The sequence below is a fragment of the Hemitrygon akajei genome, chromosome 13 (assembly GCF_048418815.1).
Source record: "Hemitrygon akajei chromosome 13, sHemAka1.3, whole genome shotgun sequence".
In the NCBI taxonomy this organism is placed as follows: domain Eukaryota; kingdom Metazoa; phylum Chordata; class Chondrichthyes; order Myliobatiformes; family Dasyatidae; genus Hemitrygon; species Hemitrygon akajei.
Genome location: NC_133136.1, coordinates 8,705,310 through 8,727,201, shown reverse-complemented (window position 1 = coordinate 8,727,201; position 21,892 = coordinate 8,705,310). Strand labels below are relative to the sequence as shown.

General features: G+C 43.5%; 1 protein-coding gene across 6 annotated transcripts in view; it reads right to left on the bottom strand.

Annotated features, from left to right (window-relative positions):
- Positions 1 to 9,635: 9,635 nt before the first annotated feature.
- poli (polymerase (DNA directed) iota) overlaps positions 9,636 to 21,892 on the bottom strand; it is an 82,141-nt gene continuing 69,884 nt past the window's right edge. For 2 of the 6 annotated variants that reach the window (XM_073064099.1, XM_073064101.1), the window contains 4 exons: positions 20,281 to 20,417; positions 18,631 to 18,653; positions 18,421 to 18,532; positions 9,636 to 10,248 (listed from right to left, as the gene is read on the bottom strand). In XM_073064099.1, coding sequence (XP_072920200.1) covers positions 10,213 to 10,248; positions 18,421 to 18,532; positions 18,631 to 18,653; positions 20,281 to 20,417 — 308 coding nt within the window. In that variant the 3' untranslated portion in view covers positions 9,636 to 10,212. Of the gene's footprint in view, positions 10,249 to 12,066; positions 12,434 to 18,194; positions 18,654 to 20,280; positions 20,418 to 21,892 lie in introns of those variants that run through there. The other 4 variants (XM_073064098.1, XM_073064100.1, XM_073064096.1 and 1 more) reach the window with 4 other exon arrangements.

The following is a 21,892-nucleotide window of genomic DNA, read 5'->3' as shown; positions in this document are numbered from 1 at the left end:
GAATCTCCTCTGTACCATTTCCAAACCCAGTATATCCTTCCCCAAGTAAGAAGACCAGATCTGCACACAGGTATTCCAGGTGCAGCCTCACCAGTACCCTGTACAATTGCAGCATAACCTCCCTACTCTTAAATTCAATCCCTCTAGCAATGAAGGCCAACATCCCATTTGCCCTCTTGATAGCCAGCTGCAGCTGCAAACCAACCATTTGTGATTCATACACAAGCTCTCCCAAGTCCCTCTGCACAGCAGCATGCTGCAATGTCTTACTATTTATATAATAACCTGCTCTTCCATTTATCCTTCCAAAGTGGATGACCATGCATTTACCAACATTGTATTCCACCTACCAGACCCTTACTCACTCACTTAACCTATCTATATCTCTCTGCCGACTCTCCATATCTTCTGCACAATTTGTTTTTCCACTCAATTTAGTGCCATCTTAGAAACACTACAGTCAGTCCCCTCTTCCAGATCATTAATGAATATCATGAACAGTTGTAGGCCCAGCACCGACCTCTGCAACACATCGCTCACCACTGATTGCCAACCAGAGTAATACCCATGTATCCCAACTCTCTGCTTTCTATTAGTTAACCAATCCTCTATCCATGCTAATACATCATCCCCAACTCTATGCATCCTTACCTTATGGATATGTCTTTTATGTGGCACCTTATCAAATGCCTTCTGGAAATCCAAGTATGAAACATCCACCTGTTCCCTCTATCCACTGCACTCATTATATCCTCAAAGAACTCCAGTACGCTTGTCAAACAGGACCTGCCTTTGCTAAATCCATGCTGCATCTGCCTGAGAGATCCATTTAGCAAATGCAGCATAGATTCAGCAAATGCAGGTCCCATTTGACAAACTTACTGGAGATTATACAGTTTAATACTTGGCTAAGGAGTTAGTGTTGGAGGGAAGGCATAAGACTTTTGGATCACTAGGCTCTCTTCCTGGGAAGGTGGGATCTGTACAGAAGGCACAGTTTGCACTTGAACTGGAGGGGGAATAATATCCTAGTGGGGAAGTTTGCTAATGCTGCACGGTGGGGTTTAAACTAGAGTTGCAGGGGTATGGGAACCAGAGTGCCAGAACAGTTAGTGGAGAGGTTGTGGAGGCAGATGTTGGTAAGATCTCAGACAAAGTCAGGGATCGAAAGGTTGAGCATGGAGCGATTAGAGTCCTGAGCTGTGCATATTTCAATGCAAGAAGTATCGTAGGAAAGGCGGATGATAGTGCTGAAGATGAGGAAACTGGTTTACAACCAGAGGTAATGTGTAGAGCAGAGAGGCTGTTGATAGAACAAAATTGCAGTAAAGGGATGTTGCAACATAAAAGGCAAACAAAATTGAAAAGGTGAATAAAGGACTGAATACGTGAAGCATACCTCAAAAAGTGGATGAACTTGTAGCATAGCTGCAGACTGGCAGGCATGATGTTGTAGACATCACTGAATTATGGCTGAGAGATTACAGCTGGGAGCTTAATGTACAGGTATATACTGTACATTGTCTCGAAAGGATGGGCAAGGAGGCAGAGGGGCGGTAAAAAAAGAAATCAAATGATTAGAAAGAAGTGACCAAAGGTCAGAAGGTGTTGAATCATTGTGCATAGAGCGAAGGAACTGCAAGGGTAAAAAGACCCTGATAGGAGTTATATACAGAAATACAAGCAGTAGTAAGATGTGGTCTACAAATTACAATGTGAGATAGAAAATGCATACCAAAAGGGAAATGTTACGATAGCCACGGGCGATTTCTATATGCAGTTAGATTGGGGAAATCAGGTTGGTTGTTGCTAGATTCCAGGAGGGGGAATTTCTAGAATGCCAAGAAGATGGCTTTTTAGAGCAGCTTGTGGTTGAGCCCATTAGGAGAATCTGCTATTCTGGATTGGGTGTTGTGCAATGAACCAAAATTAATTATAGAGCTTAAGGTAAATGAACTCTACAGGGCAGGTGAACATAATATTATCAAATTCACCCTGAAATTTAAGAATGAGAAGCTAAAGTAAGACAGTATTACAGTAGAGTAAAGGGAATTACAGAGGTGTGAGAGAGAAGCTGGCCAGAATTGATTGGTAAACTACACTGTCAGGGATGACAACAGAGCAGCAATGGCTGGAATTTCTGGAAGCAATTTGGAAGGCCCAGGATATATACGTCCCAAAGAGGATGAAGTATTCTAAATGAAAGAGGACACAGCCATGGCTAACAAGAGAAGTCAAAGCCCACATAACAGGCAAAGAGAGGGCATATTATAGAGCAAAAATTAGTGGAAAGTTAGAGCATTGAAAGCTTTTAAAAACCACCAGAAGGCAACTTAAGACATTGTTAAGAAGGTAAAGATGGAATACAAAAGTAAGCTAACCAATAATATTAGAGGATACCAAAAGTTTCTTCAGGTATATAAAGTGTAAAAGAGAATCAAGAGTGGATATCAGACCAGGTTGAAGGACAGCCTCTGTCCTGCTGCTATCAGAGTCCTGAACTGTCCACTTGTATAATAAACTGGAGTTCTGACCTCACAATGGGCTTTATTGTTTTCAACCCTATTGTTCACTGACGCTGCATTTTCTCTGCAACTGTTCCACTTTATTTTGCATTCTGTTATTGTTTTACCTTGTTCTACTTCAGTGCACTGTGTAATGATTTGATCTGTATCAACAGTATACAAGACGAGCTTTTTACTGCATCTTGGTACTTGTGGCAATAATAAAGCAATTCCAATTCCAGTACTTTAACTTTTTTTGCTTTAATCACAAAATCAAAAGTTACAGCATAGAAAGGTCAAATCCAAACTTATGTTCTAAAATGCCACACTTTCTTCAGACTTCTGCAAGTCAGGCAGCATCCATGGAGAGGAATAAACAATCAACATTTTAGGCCAAGACCCTTCATCAGGACGGGGAAGGAAGGGGAGCAAAGACAGAATCAGAAGGTGGGTGGGTCAGGGAAAGTGTACAAGTTGGCAAGTGATAGATGAGACCAGGTGAGGAAGAAGTTGCATGGGCGAGAGGAGAGATGAAGTAAGAAGCTAGGAGTACTTAGGTGGAAGAAGTAAATGGACATTTTCAATCTATCCCTGGCCCAGGCAGTTGTCCCCACTAGCTTCAAGATTGCCGAAGCATTCCACTGCCATGGGCCTGAATGACTTCTGCCTGTTTGCACTCACCCCCATCATTGCAAAGTGCTTTGAGAGACCGGTTCTATCACATCTGAAATCCTGTCTGCCCACTGCCCAGGACCCCCATCAATTTGCCTGTCGCACCAACAGGTCAACAGAGGACGCCATCTCCACAGCACTTCACTCTGCCCTAACCCACCTGGGCAGCCCCAGCTCTTGCGTCAGAATGCTGTTCGTTGACTTTAGTTCGGCATTCGATACTGTGGCCCCCTCCAAGCTGATCGCCAAACTTCACCAGCTTGGTATCAGCTCATCCATCTGCAATTGGACCTTGGACTTTCTGACTAACAGACCCCAATCTGTTAAGTTAGACAACCTCTCCTCCTTCACTCTCACCCTGAACACCGGCGTGCCTCAAGGCTGTGTGCTGAGCCCTCTTCTGTACTCCCTTTTTGCCTATGACTGTGTTCCTGTGCATGGTTCTAACTCCATAATCAAGTTCGCAGACCACCACGGTGGTTAGCCTGATCAGAGGGGATGACGAGACGGCCTACAGGGTCGAGGTCCAGCACCTGGCCGCGTGGTGTGCCAACAACAACCTGGCCCTTAACACCCAGAAGACCAAGGAGATCATTGTGGACTTCAGGCATGCTAGGAGCCACGCTCATGTCCCCATCTACATCAACAGAGCAGTAGTGGAGAGTGTATCAAGCTTCAAATTCCTTGGTGTCCACCTTTCCGAGGATCTCACCTGGTCCTGAACTCCTCCATCCCGATCAAAAAGGCACAACAGCGCCTTTATTTCCTGCGGAACATCAAGAAAGCTCAACTCTGTCCCAGGGTACAGATGGACTTTTACCGCTGTACCATTGAGAGCATACTCACCAACTGCAACTCAGTGTCGTATGGCAATTGTCTCGTATCAGACCACAAAGCACTCCAGCGTGTGGTGAAAACTGCCCAGCGGATTATCGGCACCCAATTGCCCACCATTGAGAACATCTACCATAAACGCTGCCTGGGCAGGGTGAAAAGCATTATCAAGGATGCATCTCACCCTAACCATGGACTTTTTACTCTCCTCCCATCCAGTAGGCGCTACAGGGGCCTCCGCTCCCTCACCAGCAGGCACAGGAAGAGCTTCTTCCCTGAGGCTGTGACCCTGCTGAACCTCACATCACAGCGCTAAGCAGTATTGCACCCATATTGTACTGTCTCAGTACTTTTATATTTGTATGCTGTAGCACTTACTTTTTATTTGCAGTTATTTTGTAAATAACACTATTTTTTGCATTTCTGGTTAGATGCTAACTGCATTTCATTGACTTTGTATCTGTACTCGGCACAATGCCAATAAAGTTGAATCTAAAAAAAAATCTAAAAAGATGGCATCTGATGAGAGATTAGAGGACCATGAAAGAAATGGAAGGAGAAGGAGAACAAGAGGGAAGCGATGGCCAGATAAGGAGAAAAGAAAGGTAGGAGGGGAGTCAGAATGGGGAGTGGGAAAAGAGAGAAGGGGAGTGGGAAGAAATTACTAGAAGTGGGAGAAGCCACTGTTCGTGCCATCAGATTGGAGGCTAACCAGAAGGATTATGGGGCTTTGCTCCACTGATTTGAGTTTGGTGTTATCCTGGTCATAGTGGAGGCCATAAACAAACATGTCATAATGGAAACGGGAAGTCGATTTGAAATGGGTAAATACCAGAAGATCCTGCCTTTTACAGTAGACAGAATGAAGGTGCTCAACAAAGTGGTCCCCAATCTGTGTCAGGTTTCACTAACATGGAAGATCCACACCAGGAGGTCCAGATGCAATAGATGATCCTCATAGACTGGCAAGTGAGGTATCACCTCACCTGGAAGGACTGTTTGTTTGGGGAGGAGGTAGCTGGCATCACACTTGCAGGAATAAGCGCCAGAAGGGAGATCAGTGAGGAGGGATGAGTGAACCAGGGAGTCACATAGATAGCATTCTCTCTGGAAAGCAGAGAGCGGGGGCTGGGGTCAAGGGAAAGAAGTACTTAGTGGTAGGATCCTGTTGGAGATTGGAAAGTTACGAAGAATCATTATGTGCCATGTCATATGGTGCAGGTGCACATCATGACAATGATTGTTCTTAACAAATTTTTCTACATAAGTGCTTTGTAATTGCTTTCTTCTGGGCAGTGTCTTTACAAGACGAGTGACCCCAGCCATTATCAATACTCTTCAGAGATTGTCTGCCTGGTGTCAGTGGTCATATAACCAGGACTTGTGATATGCACCAGCTGCTCATACGACCATCCACCACCAGCTCCCATGGCGTCATGTGACCCTGATCAGGGGGCGAAGCAGGTGCTACACCTTGTCCAAGAGTGAGCTGCAGACTAGCAGAGAATAGGAGCACTTTACATTTACATTTAGGTAGAGACGTATCTCCACCCCACCACCCAATGATGAAGAGTAACGAAGCTGAAACATGAAACAAGGTGATGAAATTTTCTGATTCTTCAAACTTCAAAGTTCAAAATAAATTTATTATCAAGGTACATATATGTCACCATATACGACCCTGATATTCATTTCCTTGTGGGCATATTCAACAAATCCAGAGTAGAATAATGACCATTACAGAATTAATGAACGACCACACCAACTTGAGTAATCCACCAATGTGCTATAGACCTAAACGGCAAATACAAAAATAAAGAAATAATAATAAATAATAAATATCGAGATGTAGAGTGGCTAAAAGTGAGTCTATAGGTTATGGAAACATTGAAGTGATGGGGCAAGTGAAGTTGAGTGAAGTTATTCCTCCGGTTCAGGAGCCCGATGATTGAGGGGTAATAACTGTTCCTGAACCTGGTGGTGTGAGTCTCGAGACTCGTGTACCTTCTTCCTGATGGCAGCAGCCACAAGAAAGCAGGTCCTGGATGGTGGAGGCCCCTGTTGATGGATGCTGCTTTCCTGCAACAATGCTCAATGGTGGGGAGATGCTTTATCCATGATGGACTGGCCATATTAAAGTGAAATGCCCATGTTCTGCATTAGATTCGGGAAACATAGAAACATAGAAAACCTACAGCACAATACAGGCCCTTCAGCCCATGAAGTTGTGCCGAAGATGTCCTTGCCTGAGGAATTACCCAGGGTTACCCATATCTCTCTATTTTTCTGAGCTCCATGTACCTATCTAAAAGTCCAGGAGTCTCTTAAAAGTCCCTATCGTATCTGCCTCCACCACCATTGCCGGCAGCCCATTCCACGCACTCACCACCCTCTGCGTAAAAAATTTACCCCTGAAATCTCCTCTGCACCTACTTCCAAGCACCTTAAAACTGTGCCTTCTCATGCTAGCCATTTCAGCCCGGGAAAAAGCCTCTGACTATCCACATGATCAATGCCTCTTATCATCTTATACACTTCTATCAGGTCACCTCTCACCCTCCGTCGCTCCAAGGAAAAAAGGCTGAGTTCACTCAACCCATTCTCATAAGGCATGCTTCCCAACCCAGGCAACATCCTTGTAAATCTCCTCTGCACCATTTCTATGGTTTCCACATCCTTCCTGTAGTGATGCGACCAGAACTGAGCACAGTACTCCAAGTGGGGTCTGACCAGGGTCCTATATAGCTGAACATTACCTCTCAGCTCCTAAACTCAATCCCACGATTGATGAAGGCCAATGCACCGTATGCCTTCTTAATCACAGAGTCAACCTGCGCAGCTGCTTTGAGCATCCTATGGACTCGGACCCCAAGATCCCTCTGATCCTCCACACTGCCAGGGGTCTTACCATTAATACTATATTCTGTCATCATATTTGATCTACCAAAATGAGCCACCTCACACTTACCTGGGTTGAACTCTATCTGCCACTTCTCAACCCAGTTTTGCATCCTATCAATGTCCCACTGTAACCTCTGATAGCCCTCCACACTATCCACAACATCTCCAACCTTTGTGTCATCAGCAGATTTACTAACCCAACCCTTCACTTCCTCATCCAGCTCATTTATAAAAATCACAAAGAGTAGGGGTCCGAGAACAGATCCCTGAGGCACACCACTGGTCACCGACCTCCATGCAGAATATGACCCGTCTACAACCACTCTTTGCCTTCTGTGGGCAAGCCAGTTCTGGATCCACTAAGCAATGTCCCCTTGAATCCCATGCCTCCTTACTTTCTCAATAAGCCTGGCAATGGGTGCCTTGTCAAATGCCTTGCTGAAATCAATGTACACTACATCTACTGCTCTACCTTCATCAGTGTCTTTAGTCAAATCCTCAAAAAAGTTCAATCAGACTTGTAAGGCACGACCTGCCTTTCACAAAGCTGACTATTTCCTAACAATGTAATGTCTCTCCAAATGTTCATAAATTTTGCCTCTCAGGATTTTCTCTATCAATTTACCAACCACTGAAGTAAGACTCACTTGTCTATAATTTCCTGGGCTATCTCTTCTTCCTTTTTTGAATAATGGAACAACATCCGCAACCCTCCAATCCTCCGGAACCTCTCCCGTCCCCATTGACGATGCAAAGATTATTGCCAGAGGCTCAGCAATCTCTTCCCTTGCCTCCCACAGTAGCCTGAGGTACACCTCGTTCAGTCCCGGTGACTAATCCAGCTTGATGCTTTCCAAAAGCTCCTGCACATCCTCTTTCTTAGTATCTACATGCTCAAGCTTTTTAGTCCACTGTAAGTCATCCCTACAATCACCAAGATCCTTTTCCAGAGTAAATACTGAAGCAAAGTACTTATTAAGTACCTCTGTTATCTCCTCCAGTTCCAAACACATTTTTCCAATGTCACACTTGATTGATTCTATTCTCTCATATCTTATCCTCTTGCTCTTCACGTACTTATAGAATGCCTTGGGGTTTTCCTTAATCCTGATCACCAAGGCCTCCTCATGGCCCCTTCTGGCTCTCCTGATTTCATTCTTTAGCTCCTTCCTGCTAGCTTCATAATCTTCTAGGTCTCTATCATTACCAAGTTTTTTGAACTTTTCGTAAGCTCTTCTTTTGTTCTTGACTAGATTTACAACAGCCTTTGTACACCATGGTTCCTGTACCCTACCATCCCTTCCCTGTCTCAATGGAAGCACCTTTGCAGAACTCCACGCAAATATCCCCTGAACATTTAAAAACACAAACATGAGGAAATCTGCAGATACTGGAAATTCAAGAAACACACACAAAATGCTGATGGAACGCAGCAGAGCAGGCAGCATCTATAGGAAGAAGCACGGTTGACGTTTCGGGCTGAGACCCTTTGACAAAGGGTCTCGGCCCGAAACGTCAACTGTACTTCTTCCTTTAGATGCTGCCTGGCCTACTGTGTTCCACCAGCATTTTGTGTGTGTCCCCTGAACATTTGCCACATTTCTTCTATACATTTCCCTGAGAACATCTGTTCACAATTTATGCTTCCAAGTTCCTGCCTGATAGCCTCTTGGTTCCCCTTACTTCAATTAAACGCTTTCCTAACTTGTCTGTTTCTATCACTCTCCAATGCTACAGTAAAGGAGATAGAGTTGTGATCACTATCTCCAAAATGCTCTCCCACTGAGAGATTTGACACCTGACCCGGTTCATTTCCTGATAGCAGATCAAGTACAGCCTCTCCTCTTGTAGGTTTATCTATATATTCTGTCAAGAAACCTTCTTGAACACTCCTAACAAACTCCACCCCATCTCAACTCCTCGCTCTAGGGACATACCAATCAATATTTGCGAAATTAAAATCTCCCATCACGATAACCCTGTTATTATTACACCTTTCCAGAATCTGTCTCCCTATCTGCTCCTCGATATTCCTGTTACTATTGGGTGGTCTATAAAAAACACCCAGTAGAGTTATTGACCCCTTCCTGTTCCAAACTTCCACCCACAGAGACTCTGTAGACAATCCCTCCATGACTTCCTCCTTTTCTGCTTTTGTGACACTATCTCTGATCAACAGTGCCATGCCCCCACCTCTTTTGCCTCCCTCCCTATCCTTTCTGAAACATCCAAAGCTTGGCACTCAAAGTAGCCATTCCAACCCCTGAGCCATCCAGGTCTCTGAAATGGCCACAACATCAAACCTCCAAGTACTGATCCACACTTTAAGCTCATCTGCTTTGTTTATAATACTCCTTGCATTAAAATAGACACATCTCAAACCGTCGGTCTGAGTGTGTCCTTTCTCTGTTACCTGTCTATCCTCCCTCTCGCACTGTCTCCAAACTTTCTTTATTCTACTTATTTAATCCAGACACGATGAGTTCCACAAATGACATTTCTATGGTTTCAACAGTATGAGATCTATGTTACTCAACAGATTATTTGATCTCCCATATCTATTCTATTCTCGGATTCTTTTAATCCGAAACCCTTGCAGTAGTTGATGCAAGATAGCTTTAGAAAGTGAGGTACTTACAAATGCATACAGAATTTTTCAAAGAAATATTCTTGTCACGCATGAGGTTTTTAAACTTAAATTCATCTTTAATTCTGCAGTTACAGTTTAAAGGCATTTGACATTATGGATCTCTCAGACTGTATGAAGATAATCTTCTTCATACTGCCTATGACAGTGGGTGGGAGGGAGGAAAAAGGATTGTTTTATTGTTCATATTCACAAGAGGTTCATGGTAGTGTAGTGGTTAGCACAATGCTTTGCAGTACCAGCAACCTGGGTTCAATTCCCGCCTGTAAGGAGTTTGTACATTTTCCCTCTGACCACGTGGGTTTCCTCTGGGTGCTCCAGTTTCATCCCACAGTCCAAAGGCACACCAGATGGCTAATCTGTCATTGTAAATTGTGGTTAAATTGGGGGTTGCTGGGTGGTGTGGATTGAAGGGTCTATTCTGCATTGTGTCTCAATAAAAATTGCTGGAGGAACTCAACAGGTCAGGCAGCGTCTATAGAGGGGAACAACCAGCTGATGCTTTGGATTGAGACCTTTCATCAGGAAAAGAAGGGAAAATAATCAGGAATAAGAAGGTAGGAAAGGGGTCGGGTGGATGTACAAGATAGAAGATGATAGGTGAGGTGAGATGACTTTTTTCTCTCTCGCTGCACATCTGGTGTGACGTTTCTCTCATGAGTTATTCTGGGTTTCTTGTTTTGTGGCTGCCTGCAAGGAGACAAATCTCAAGGTTGTATAATGTATACATACTTTGATAGTAAATGTACTTTGAACTTTGAGAAGGTGGCTCGGGAGAGGTGATAGGTAGAAACAGTGAAGGTCCGAAGACGAAGGAATCTAATAAGAAAGAGCTTCTTCCCCTGTTCTTGCCGGTCATGATGAAGGATCTTGGCCTGAAACATCTTGCCCTCCAGAGATGTTGCCTGATGTGCTGAGTTCCTCCATCATTTTGTGTAGGTGGCTGTTGTTCTTTTTCTGCTGAATGTTGTGGACATGCTATACTGACGCGGAATGTGTGGCAACACGTGGGCTGTCCCCAGCGCGTCCTTAGGTTGTGTTGGTTGTTAATACAAATAACACGTTTCACTCTGCACATGTGAAAAATAAATGAATCTGAATCTGATAAGTACCCTGAGGCAGACATGAGTACTTTAGAAAAGTGCACGAGATCTGTGTTGACATTCCAGCACAATACTAGGACTGGTGGACTTTCACCAGTGGTATCTTTTACAGTTAAATTTCAAACTGATGTATTACCTTCACTCAAACTGCTGGGAGAACTCAAGGAATTGTCAATGTGTTAGGTGGAACCATGTGTTACCTCTGCACTATCTTCATGCTTACTTGCTCCATTGACAGCTTAGCCAATACCTCTATTCCAGCAGACTAGACAGTGCACAGCTGATTGAAGTTCCGCATAAAGTCAAAGCGAAGAGACAAATATCCATTCTTTTATGTATGTATGCAAATGTATGCATGAGTGAGGTAGATCAGCTGGTTGAGTGGTGTTGTAACATCAACCTTGCACTCAACATCAGTAACATCAAGGAATTGATTGTGGAATCCAGTCTGGCCATTCTCCTCTGACCTCGCTCATTAAGAGGTGTTTTCACCCACATAACTGCCACTCACAGGATATTTTCTGTTTTTCACACCATTCTCTGTGAACTCTAGAGACTGTTGTGCGTGGAAGTCCCCAGGAGATCAGCAGTTTCTGAGATACTCAAACTGCCCTGTTTGGCACCAGCAATCATTCCATGTTCAAAGTCACTTAGTTCACATTTCTTCCACATACTGATGTCTGATCTGAACAAAAATTTAACCTCTTACCAACAAGACAAAGCAGATGCTGGAAATAGAAAGCAACACACAAAAGCTGCTGGAGGAACTCAACAGGTCAGGCAGCATCTGTGAAAACATTCAACATTTCAGGCCGAGACCTTTCATCAGGACTGAACCTCTTGACCATGTCTGCGTGTTTATAATGCATTGAGTTGCTGTCACATGATTGGTTGATTAGACATTTGCATTAACAAGCTGTTGTACAGGTGTACCTAATAAAGTGGGCACTGAGTGCATAAGATGCAGCAACAATGAATTTACCTGGAGGAACTCAACAGTGTTTCTGGGGAGAGAAGATTTGTGAACATTTCAGGTTGAGGGAAATGTTGTTGACATGATATCATGCTACCTCCCCTTCCCTTTTCTTCCATTGACCATGCTGGGTTCACTCTTACCTCTGCTCTTCTCATCTTTCCTTTCACCTTCCCTTGATGCCCCTCTTCCTTCCCTTTCTCCGAGGGTCTACTCTCCTCTCCTATCAGATCCCTTCTTCTTCAACTCTTTATCACTTCCACCTAACACTCCGCCCCAGTTTCTCACTTCATTCCCCGTCCCCCACCCATTGACCCACACACCAACCTTCCCCTTCACCTTGTGTCCCCCATCCACCTGGTCTCACCCGTCACCTTCTAGCTCGTATTCTTCCCCTCCCCCCACCTTCTTATTCTGGCTCATTCCCCCTTTCCCTTCTAGTCCTGATGAAGGATCTCAGCCCGAAACTTAACTGCTTATACATTTTCATAGCTGCTGTCTGACCTGCTGAGTTCCTCCAGCACTTTTTATGTGTTACGTTGAATGCACAACCTGTTGAACCCTTGTAGAAGGGCCACAGAAGCAGAAGACCATGAACATACACTCAGTGACCACTTGATTAGGTACAGGAGGTATCTCAATTTGGCCACTGAGTGTAATTTATAGTAAATTTTATGTATTACACTGTACTTCTGCTGCAAAACAATTAATTTCTCATTACTACCATTGAGGTGGTACAGGAGCCTGAAGACAGACACTGAACATTTCAGGAACAGCTTCTTCCCCTCTGCCATCAGATCTGTGAATGCACAATAAACCCATGAACTATTTTATTTTATTTTATATTTTATTTTTTATTTTTATCACTATTTTATTTTTCTCTCATTTTTGCACTACTTACTTAATTCATTTTGTATATATACTTATTGTAATTTACAGTTTTTATTATGTATTGCAACATACTGCTGTCACAAACCAACAAATTTTACAACATGTCAGTAATAATAAACCTGGTTGTGATTCTGCAAGATGGTTTATTTTCTGTTGTAGTAAGCACCCCAGTCAAGAACAGTATTTCTACACATTTCTCCTCTGAGAAGTGCAGGTATGTATATCTGGACTTATATAAACTTATGGCGTACATAGGACCTTTCTTGGTAGCTTCCTTACAGCTGTTGCTTAATGCAAACATTTTCAGCTGTCAGCTTTTTTCCAAAAATAAACTTTGTGCATAACATTTGTCGAAAGAGAATGCAATGCAACCACAAGGTCACAGCTCATAAAACAAAATATAGATCAGCCAGGCTCTGTGTAGGAAATGGTTCTCTAGGGTGTCTCCACTTGCAGTGCGCATTGTATTCACAATTACACTGAACAATTTCTTGTAAATGAAGCCCCAAAACTGCATCACATACCAACACGGGTAAAGTCCTCTGAGCACATCTACATGAGTGTGGTCAAAGGAAAGCAGCATTCATCATCAACAACCCCCACCATTCAGGCCACGCTCTTTTGCACACAAGCCTCGGATCTGAACACCATCATGTTCAAGAACAGTTATTACTCCTCAGTCATTACGTTCTTGAACTACATGCACCCTGTATTGAACCGTTCCCACCACCTATGGACTCACTTTAAATGACTCTTCATCTCATGTTCTCAATATTTATTGCTTATTTATTATTAAAATGTTGCTTTTTTCTTCTTGTTTCTTTGTATTTACTGTGAATGCCCGCAAGAAGATGAATCTCATATGTAACTTTGATAATAAACTTACTTTTGAACTTTGTACTTTTTTCTTGTGCAGTGATATAACTTACCAAAGCACTCAAAGTTCCTGTGATTTGGCCTCAGCAGCACTGACTGCCATTGCTGCTATTCAGAACATGGGTGTCAAGCCCCCTTGCAACATCTTCTACCTCACTGTTAACTTTTACCGAGTATGATGCGGTGGACTCTTGACCTCACAATCTACTTTACTTTCTCTGTAACACTTCAGTCTGCACTTTGTTAGTGTTTCACCTTAATAAGACCATAAGATATAGGAGCAAAAGTAGGCCATTTGGCCCATCGAGTCTGCTCCACCATTCAATTGTGGGCAGATCCAATTCTTCCAGTCATCTCCTCTCCTCTGCCTTTTCCCCATACGCTTTGATGCCCTGGCTAATCAAGAACCTATTGATCTCTGCCTTAAATGCACCCAATGACTTGGCCTCCACAGCCACTCTTGGCAATAAATTCAACAGATTTACCACCCTTTGACTAAAGTAATTTCACTGCATCTCTGTTCTAAGTGGATATCCTTCAATCCTGAAGACATGCCCTATACTCCCCTACCATGGGAAATAACCTTGTTCTACCTCAATGAACTGTGTAATGATTCGATCTGTATGAACAGTATGCAAGTCAAACTTTTCACTGTATCTTGGTACATGCCACAATAATAAACCAATTCCTATTCCAATTCCAATGCTAATTCCAAATTCAATTAAAGAAAGTGCATGCACATAGATTATGATGCAAGATTTCAAAATAAAAACAGGATAGGACTTACATGGTGATCAGTAGGGCTTTGAGGAGTGTGGTAGAACAGAGGGATCTGGGAATACAGATCAATAATTCCTTGAGGGTGGCATCACAGAGAGATAAGGCTATAAAGAAAGCTTTTGGCACATTGGCCTTCATAAATCCATGTATTGAGTACAGGCATTAGGATGTTATGCAGAAGTTCTATAAGACATTGGTGAGGCCAATTTGGAGTACTGTGTGCAGTTTTGGTCAACATCCTACAGAAAAGATATCAATAAGATTGAAAGAGTGCAGAGAAATTTTGCAAAGGTGTTGCCGTGACTTGAAGATCTCAGTTCTAGGGAAAAGTTGAATGGGTTAGGAGTTTATTCCCTTGAGTTTAGGAGAGTGAGGGGAGATTTGATAGAGGCATACAAAATTATGAGGAGTGTAGGTAGGGTAAATGAAAGCAGGCTCCTTCCCACAAGGCTAGGTGAGACAAGAACTAGAGGTCATAGGTTAAGGGTGAAAGGTGAAAGAAATATTTAGAGAGCTTGAGAAGGAACTTCTTCATTCTGACAGTGGTGTGAGTGTGGAACATCTCCTACCCCATATTTATCAATCTCTTGAACTGCTGATGGACTCTTGACCTCAGTCTAGTTTGTTATGATCTTGCAATTTATTGTTTACCTGCACTGCATTTTCTTTGTTACTGTGACACTTTATTCTGCATTCTGTTACTGTCTTACCTTGCTCTACCTCAATGCACTATGTAATGATTTGATCTGTATGAACAGAGTATGAGACAAGTTCTTTTCTATATTCTGGTACATGTGATAATAACAAACCAATTCCAATATCAATAACTTGAATATAAGTTGGCACTCCATGCAAGGTATAGATTCCATGGGGTGGCATGGTAGCATAGGGGTTAACGCAATTGTTTTACAGCACCAGTGATCACTGATCAAGTTTCAATTCCCACTGCTGCCCTGCCCTGCACTGCCTTGCCTGAAGAATGGTCTTGGCCCAAAACCTTGGCTATCTACTTATCTCCATAGATGCTGACTGACCCACTGAGTCACCTGGCAGGCTAATGTGGCCAGTGGTCTCACACCCTGGTGAGACAGGGACATACCTGTCGCTGCGGGTGAAGTCAGTTGCAGAGGACTGGGCGAATGAGGTCAAAAGTGAGATCAAATGACCAGGAGGCAGTACTGCATTCAGAGCACAGGGCATGACAAGGCACAAAAGAAGTTATACTCATCCACTGCAACCAAGGAAAACCCCAAGCAACACACACAAAATGCTGGAACTCAGTGGGTCAGGCAGCATCGATGGAGAAAAGTAGATAGCCAAGGTTTTGGGCCAAGACCATTCTTTAGGTTTGAGAAGGAATGGGGAAGGTGCCAGAATGAAAAGGTGTGGGGAGGAAAACCTTAGTCTGTAATGCTTGCTTGTACCATTGGATTCAGACTTCGTAGGTTGACAGAATGGAACTGTCCCAGTGCAATGGCTTTTCCACTTTAAAAACTCTCCTGCACACGTTTCATCATGCAGTTCACATCCATGAACTGCATAAATCTAACTGTCACTGTCAGGTATGATGGGCAACCAATCAAGCAGTAGGATTTCTGTAAAGTTGTAATAGAGTCATACTGCAAAGATACAGGCCCTTCGGCCCAACTGGTCTATACTAACCAAGATGTCAAATCCAAGCCATTTGTCAGCATTTGGCCATAACTGTTTAAACTTTTCCTATGCATACACCTGTCCAACTGTTTTAAAAGTTGTTATTGTACCCACCTCAAACACTTCCTCTGGCAGCTCATTCCCATATATACCACCCTTTGTGTAAAAATTGCCCCTCAGATTCCTCTCAAATCTTTTTCCTCTCACCTAAAACCTCTACCCTTAGGTCTTGATTGCCCATGATGATGATGAGGCCTCTGCCGGTCAGGGTCAATCATGGATATGCAAGCCAGGGCAGTACAATATGGAGAGCAAGCTGTTGCCCATGTAGCAAAAATCCCACTCCGTGTATCTGATGAACCCAATGGAACAGCAGGGACTGATACAGTTTGGCACCACCACCATGGCAGGAGTTGTCAGTCAGCATGGAGCACGACATAAGTCTGCCTTAGGGACTCCAGCTCCAGATTTTTCCCTCGGAGTTTATTCCCAAAGCTTTCCCCGTGAGTGGATATAGCTGCAAGGCAGCAGAGGTTTGAGACCAGACATTTTCTTCTCCCTCTCTGCCTGAAGCGACTGGTTTTAAGGTGCCTGTAGTCTGCCTTTGTCTCTTCTCCAGTCAGTAGAAATGGTTCCATTGGGCTTAGTAGCTAAGCCACATGTGAAGCCCAGGAGCTGGACTTGGTTGTCAGAGGCTATTTGAGATGCACGCCATTTGAAGCATTTAATAGCTAGTGGGACCTTGTCCTCACTACCATTCCTGGCTATAACAACCTTAAGGAAGCTTAATTGCCCAACCCTCTGAAAAAGACTGTGTGCATTCACTCTATCTATGTCCCTCATGAGTTTTACACTTCTATTAGATCATCTCTGTCTCCTACACTCCGAGGAATAAAATCCTTGTAAATCTTTTCCGCACTCGTTCCTGTTTAGTTACATCATTCCTACAGCAGGATGACCAGACCTGAACATAATACTCCAAGTGTGACATTGCCAGTGTCCTGTTCACCAGCACCACAACCTTCTAACTTCTATATTCAATTGCCCACTAGAGCGCAGAAAGCCTTTTTCAATGCCCGGTCTACCTGTGACTCTGCTTTGTCTGAGTTTCCTATGGGTGCTCCAATTTCCCCTCCCACAGCCCAGCCCCATACGAGTTAGTGTTAGTAAATTGTGGGCAGGCTATGTTGGTGCAGAAAGCTTGGCAATAATGCCATGTTGTCTCCAGTGCGTGGTTGGACCATAGTCATTGCTGACATCATTTCACTGAATGATTTGATGTACATGACAAAAGAAAAGCTAAAAGGGAGCCATGGTAGCGTAGCAGGTAGCACAACACTATTACAGCTTTGATTTTGTGGAACAATTCTGGCAATGTTCTGTAAGGAGTTTGTACGGAGTTTCATCCAGGTGCTCCAATTTCCTCCCGTAGTCGAAAGTACGTTTGTAGATTAGTTAGTCTTTGTAAGCTGTCTGCGATTAGGCTAGGTTAAATCGGAGGGTTGCTGGGCGGTGCAGCTCTTTGCTGTATCGCAAAATAAATAATTAAATACGCCTCTTCTCTCAGGTCATTGGAAAACATGTCATTGGGCTCTTGAATAACATGACTGTTGATTCATTTAAAGTCAGGCTCCAGTCAGAATTCAGCAGATAGGCTTCTGTCAACATGAACAACCTTCCAATAAGCAGCGTTTTCAACTGCCTCACGGTAAAATGTCATAAATACAAGAGTTTCTGCTCAGCCTGAGATGTCGACTGTTTATTCCTCTCCATAGATGCTACCTGACCTGCTGAGTTCAAAGTTCAAGATAAAATACATTTATTATCAAAATACGTTGCACTGTACAACCCTGAGTTCTTGCAGACAGCCACAAAACAAACTCAACAGAAACACTTTAAAGAAAACACCCACACATAACCATCAGATGTGTGAAAAAAGAACCAATTGCACAGACAGCAAAAATAACAACACACAAAACATTAATCGTCAAACCACAGTGTCTCCAAAAGCGAGTTCACAATCACGAGCTGCCAAGGTGAGTTAAGCCAGTCCAGGAGCCGATGGATGCAGCCACAGTCACCCAGTTCCTCCAGCATTTTCTATCTGTAACTTCAAAGTAAATTTATTATCAAAGTCCCTACTGTGTATGTCACCATTTACTAACCTGAGATTCATTTTCCTGCAGGCATTCACAGTAAATGCAAAGAAATGCAACAGACTTGATGAAAAACTGTACATAACAAAAACGAACAACCAACGTGCAAACACAAGAAGAAAACTAAATAATAATAATAATGAATATTGAGAACACGACTTGAAGAGTCCTTGAAAGTGAGTCCTTAGATTCAGTGTTGGGGTGAGTGAAGTTGGGTGAAGTTAGCCCCTCTGGTTCAAAAAGCTAATGGTTGAGGGGTAATAACTGTTCCTGTACCTGATGGGTTGGTGGTGGTGGTCCTGAGGCTCCTGTACCCTTTTTCTGATGGCAGCAGTGAGAAAAGAACATGGGCTGGATGGTGGGCATCCATGGTGATGGGTGTTGCGACAGTGCTCTGTGTAGGGGTGCAGAATGGTGGGGACAGCTTTACCTGTGATGGCCTGGGCTGCATCCACTTCTTTTTGTAGGCTTTTCCATTCAAGGGTGTTGGTGTTTCCGTTCCAGGCTGCGTGAGACCAGTCAGTATACTCTCCACTGCACTTCTATAGAAATTTGGCAAAGCTTCAGATGAAATGCTGAATCTTTGCAGACCTCCATGAAAGTAGAGGCATTGCTGTACCTTCTTCGCAAGGGCACTTACCTTCTGGATGAAGGACAGGTCCTCTGAAATGATAATGCAGAATAAATCAAAGTTATTGACACTCTCCATAAAACTTCACCCAGTCAGTTCCAATCCAAGGCGGCAACTAAAATGTATTTCACCACCTGTGCCTTTTGTATTCATATTATTGATAAATATAGCTTAATCAACAATAGGAATATTTGACACATCCCATCTCCCATTAAATTTTGTAACACTATGGTGTTCCTACAATGATGCCTCAAGTTGGCTGCATCCATCATGAAGGACTCTCACCCCCCAGGACAAGCCCTCTTCTCATTACTACCATCAAGGAAGAGGTACAGGAGCCTAGAGACACACATTCAATGTTTCAGAGACAGCTTCTTCGGTTCTGCCATGAGGTTTCTGAATGCTCCATGAACACTACTTTGCTCTCTTTTTGCACCACTTATTCATTCTTTATATATTTCTTAGTTACTTGTTCGGTTAGAGATACAGCACAGTGAAAGGCCCAATGAGCCTGTGCCACCCAATTACACCCACGTGACCAATTTATCTACCAATCAATTCATCTTTGGAATGTGGGAGGAAACCGAGTAGCTGGAAAAAACCCAGGGAACTTACAAACTCCTTTCAGACAGCAGAGAGCATTGAAAGTTATCATAATTTATAGTGATTTTTTATGTAATGCATTGCACTGCTGCCGCAAAACAACAAAGTTCAATACATAATAAACAGCGATAATAAACCTGACTGATTCCTGCTGCTATGGACAATTCTGTGATGCTCACCAAGGCTGTAGTTCAGGCTCTGGCCACGTGGTGGTGCTGCAGAGCAAGTTTGATTTTAGCTCGAAGAACATGACTTGCTTCCTTTGGTACATCATTTGGTTAAGGTCAAGCCCGATGCAGCTTGCGCTGCCCTGAGATGCAAAGTACGTATTGTTTAAACTTTGCTTCAGTGATTCTTGTCCAATATAGTCCTCCATGACAATCAATGATCCCATTGTGGGCTCCTGATCTGCCCCTCTCTGGTGCCCCCTATCTTACTTACCCCCTTCCATAGTAGGCCCAGCTCATTGATCTCTCTAATGATTCTATTGTACCAACACTTCCCCTTTCACAGTGACCCACTCTATTTCTGTCAGACAGAACAGTACAGACAGGTCTTTCAGCCCTAGTCTGTGCCGAACCATTTACACTGCCTAGTCCCATTGACCTGCACCCAGACCATAGTCCTCTATACCCCTCTCACCATTGCACCTATCCAAACTTCTCTTAAATGCTGAAATCAAAATTGCACCCACCACTTGTGCTGGCAGCTCGTTCCACACTCCCACCACCCTCTGAGTGAACACATTGCTGTCAGCTTCCATCCTCCAAGAGTTCGAAGCTCCCTTGGTCCCCAATCACAATTCTTTGTGCGATTGTGTAGTTTTCTCTTCCCAGCCAGCTCCACTTCACACCAATGGACGTCGTGCGATCAGCAGCTTGGTAGTGTAGCAGTCAGCACAATGCTTTACAGGGTTCAATTCCTGTCACTCTCTATGTAAAGAGTTGTTATGTTCTCCCCATGACTGCATGGCTTTCTTCTGGATGCTCCTGTTTCCTCCCACAGTCCAAAGACATAAGGGTTAGTAAGTTATAGGTGTGCTATGATGGTACTTACTGGCTGGTGGTGTAGTGGTATCAGCGCTGGACTCCAGGCGAGAGATCCCAAGTTCGAATCCGGCCGGCTCCCTTGCACGCCCTCCATCCGTGCCTGGGTTGAGTGTCGAGCTAGTAACTCGACCTCGTAGAAAAAACCTGGAGAGGGTTCGGTGCAAAAAGCTTGTCATGACGGTGCCCCAACACCAGGAGTCCACAAATGATGGCGCTGGAAGCATGGCGGCCTGCGGCAATATTCTGACTGGGGGCCTCAGGACTCGCACCACCAGCTTCAGCAACAGTTAGCACTCATTGACCATCAAGCTCTTGAAACAGAGGGGATATCTTCACTTACCCCAACACTACAACCTACAGACTCTCTTTTGAGGACTCTTCATCTCATGTTCTTGATATTTATTGCTTATTTATTTATTATTATTTCTTTCTATTAGTATTTGCACAGTTTGTTGTCTTTTGCACACTGGTTGAATGCTGCGTTGGTGTGATCTTTCATTGATGCTGCCGTTGTTATTATTCTGTGGATTTATTGAGTAATGAATCTCAGGGCAATATCTCAATGGTGACATAGATGGACTTGGATAATAAATTTACTTTGAAACTTTGCTTGTTGATGAAATCACAGATTTCTCTGTATGTTTCAATAAACATGTGGCAAATAAAAGTAATCTCTGGTTGACTGAAGATTTCAATGGACTGAAGGGTCTGGACTATATACAAGTATATTTTGTGTGGTTGTATTTTGATTGAGAGTCTAATGGACTTGTTATCTTGTGTATGTGAGGACTTGGCTTTAAGCTGCTGTATCACCTGAGGGAGGTGTGGCGTGGCACCCAGGCTGAAGTTGGTGCTTCCCCCCAGTGTTCACACAGCAGGAGACGGGCTCTATTGTGGTCGACTGTGGATTGATGGCACGAGCTTTTGACTCCTATTGTGTGAATACGATACCATTGTGCCTGCTGTTTTGTGTGTGCTTTGTGCTGCGTGTGATTGTCGGTACTGCGTTTTGCACCTTGACCTTGGAGAACACTTCTTCGTTTGGCTGTATTCATGAGTATTCCTGTATGGCTGAACGACAATTAAACGTGAATAGAATTGAATTGATTTCTCTTCACTCATTAGTTCTAGATCAGTAGTCTGGAAGTTGAGCCTGGATGGACATAGCCCTGACTTTACGAATTCACGAGACTATTGGAGATTGGAGATTGAAAGTGATCTGTCCAGGGGTTAGAGGACTGTGTATATGCATGTGTGGGAGGGAGGAACTGGGCTTGTTTCACTGCTGTTGGTTTGGTGCTTGGTATATTCTGTTTTACGGAGTTCTGTGGAAAACTGTGGGCATGCTATGTTGGCACTGGTACAGAATGTGTGGCGACACTAACACACCCCACCTCCACACATCCTTAGTTGTTAACGCAAATAACATGTTTCACTGTGTGTTTCAGTATACACATAATAAAATAAATCTGAATCTAAAGGTAGATGTCCATCAGAGATAAAACAAACACCAAGTGAATTGTGAATGCAATTCCACATCATTACTCATTGTCAGTGATCTTTCAGCTAACAATAGATTCTATAAAACATTTTAATTATAATTTAGAGCAATTCCACAG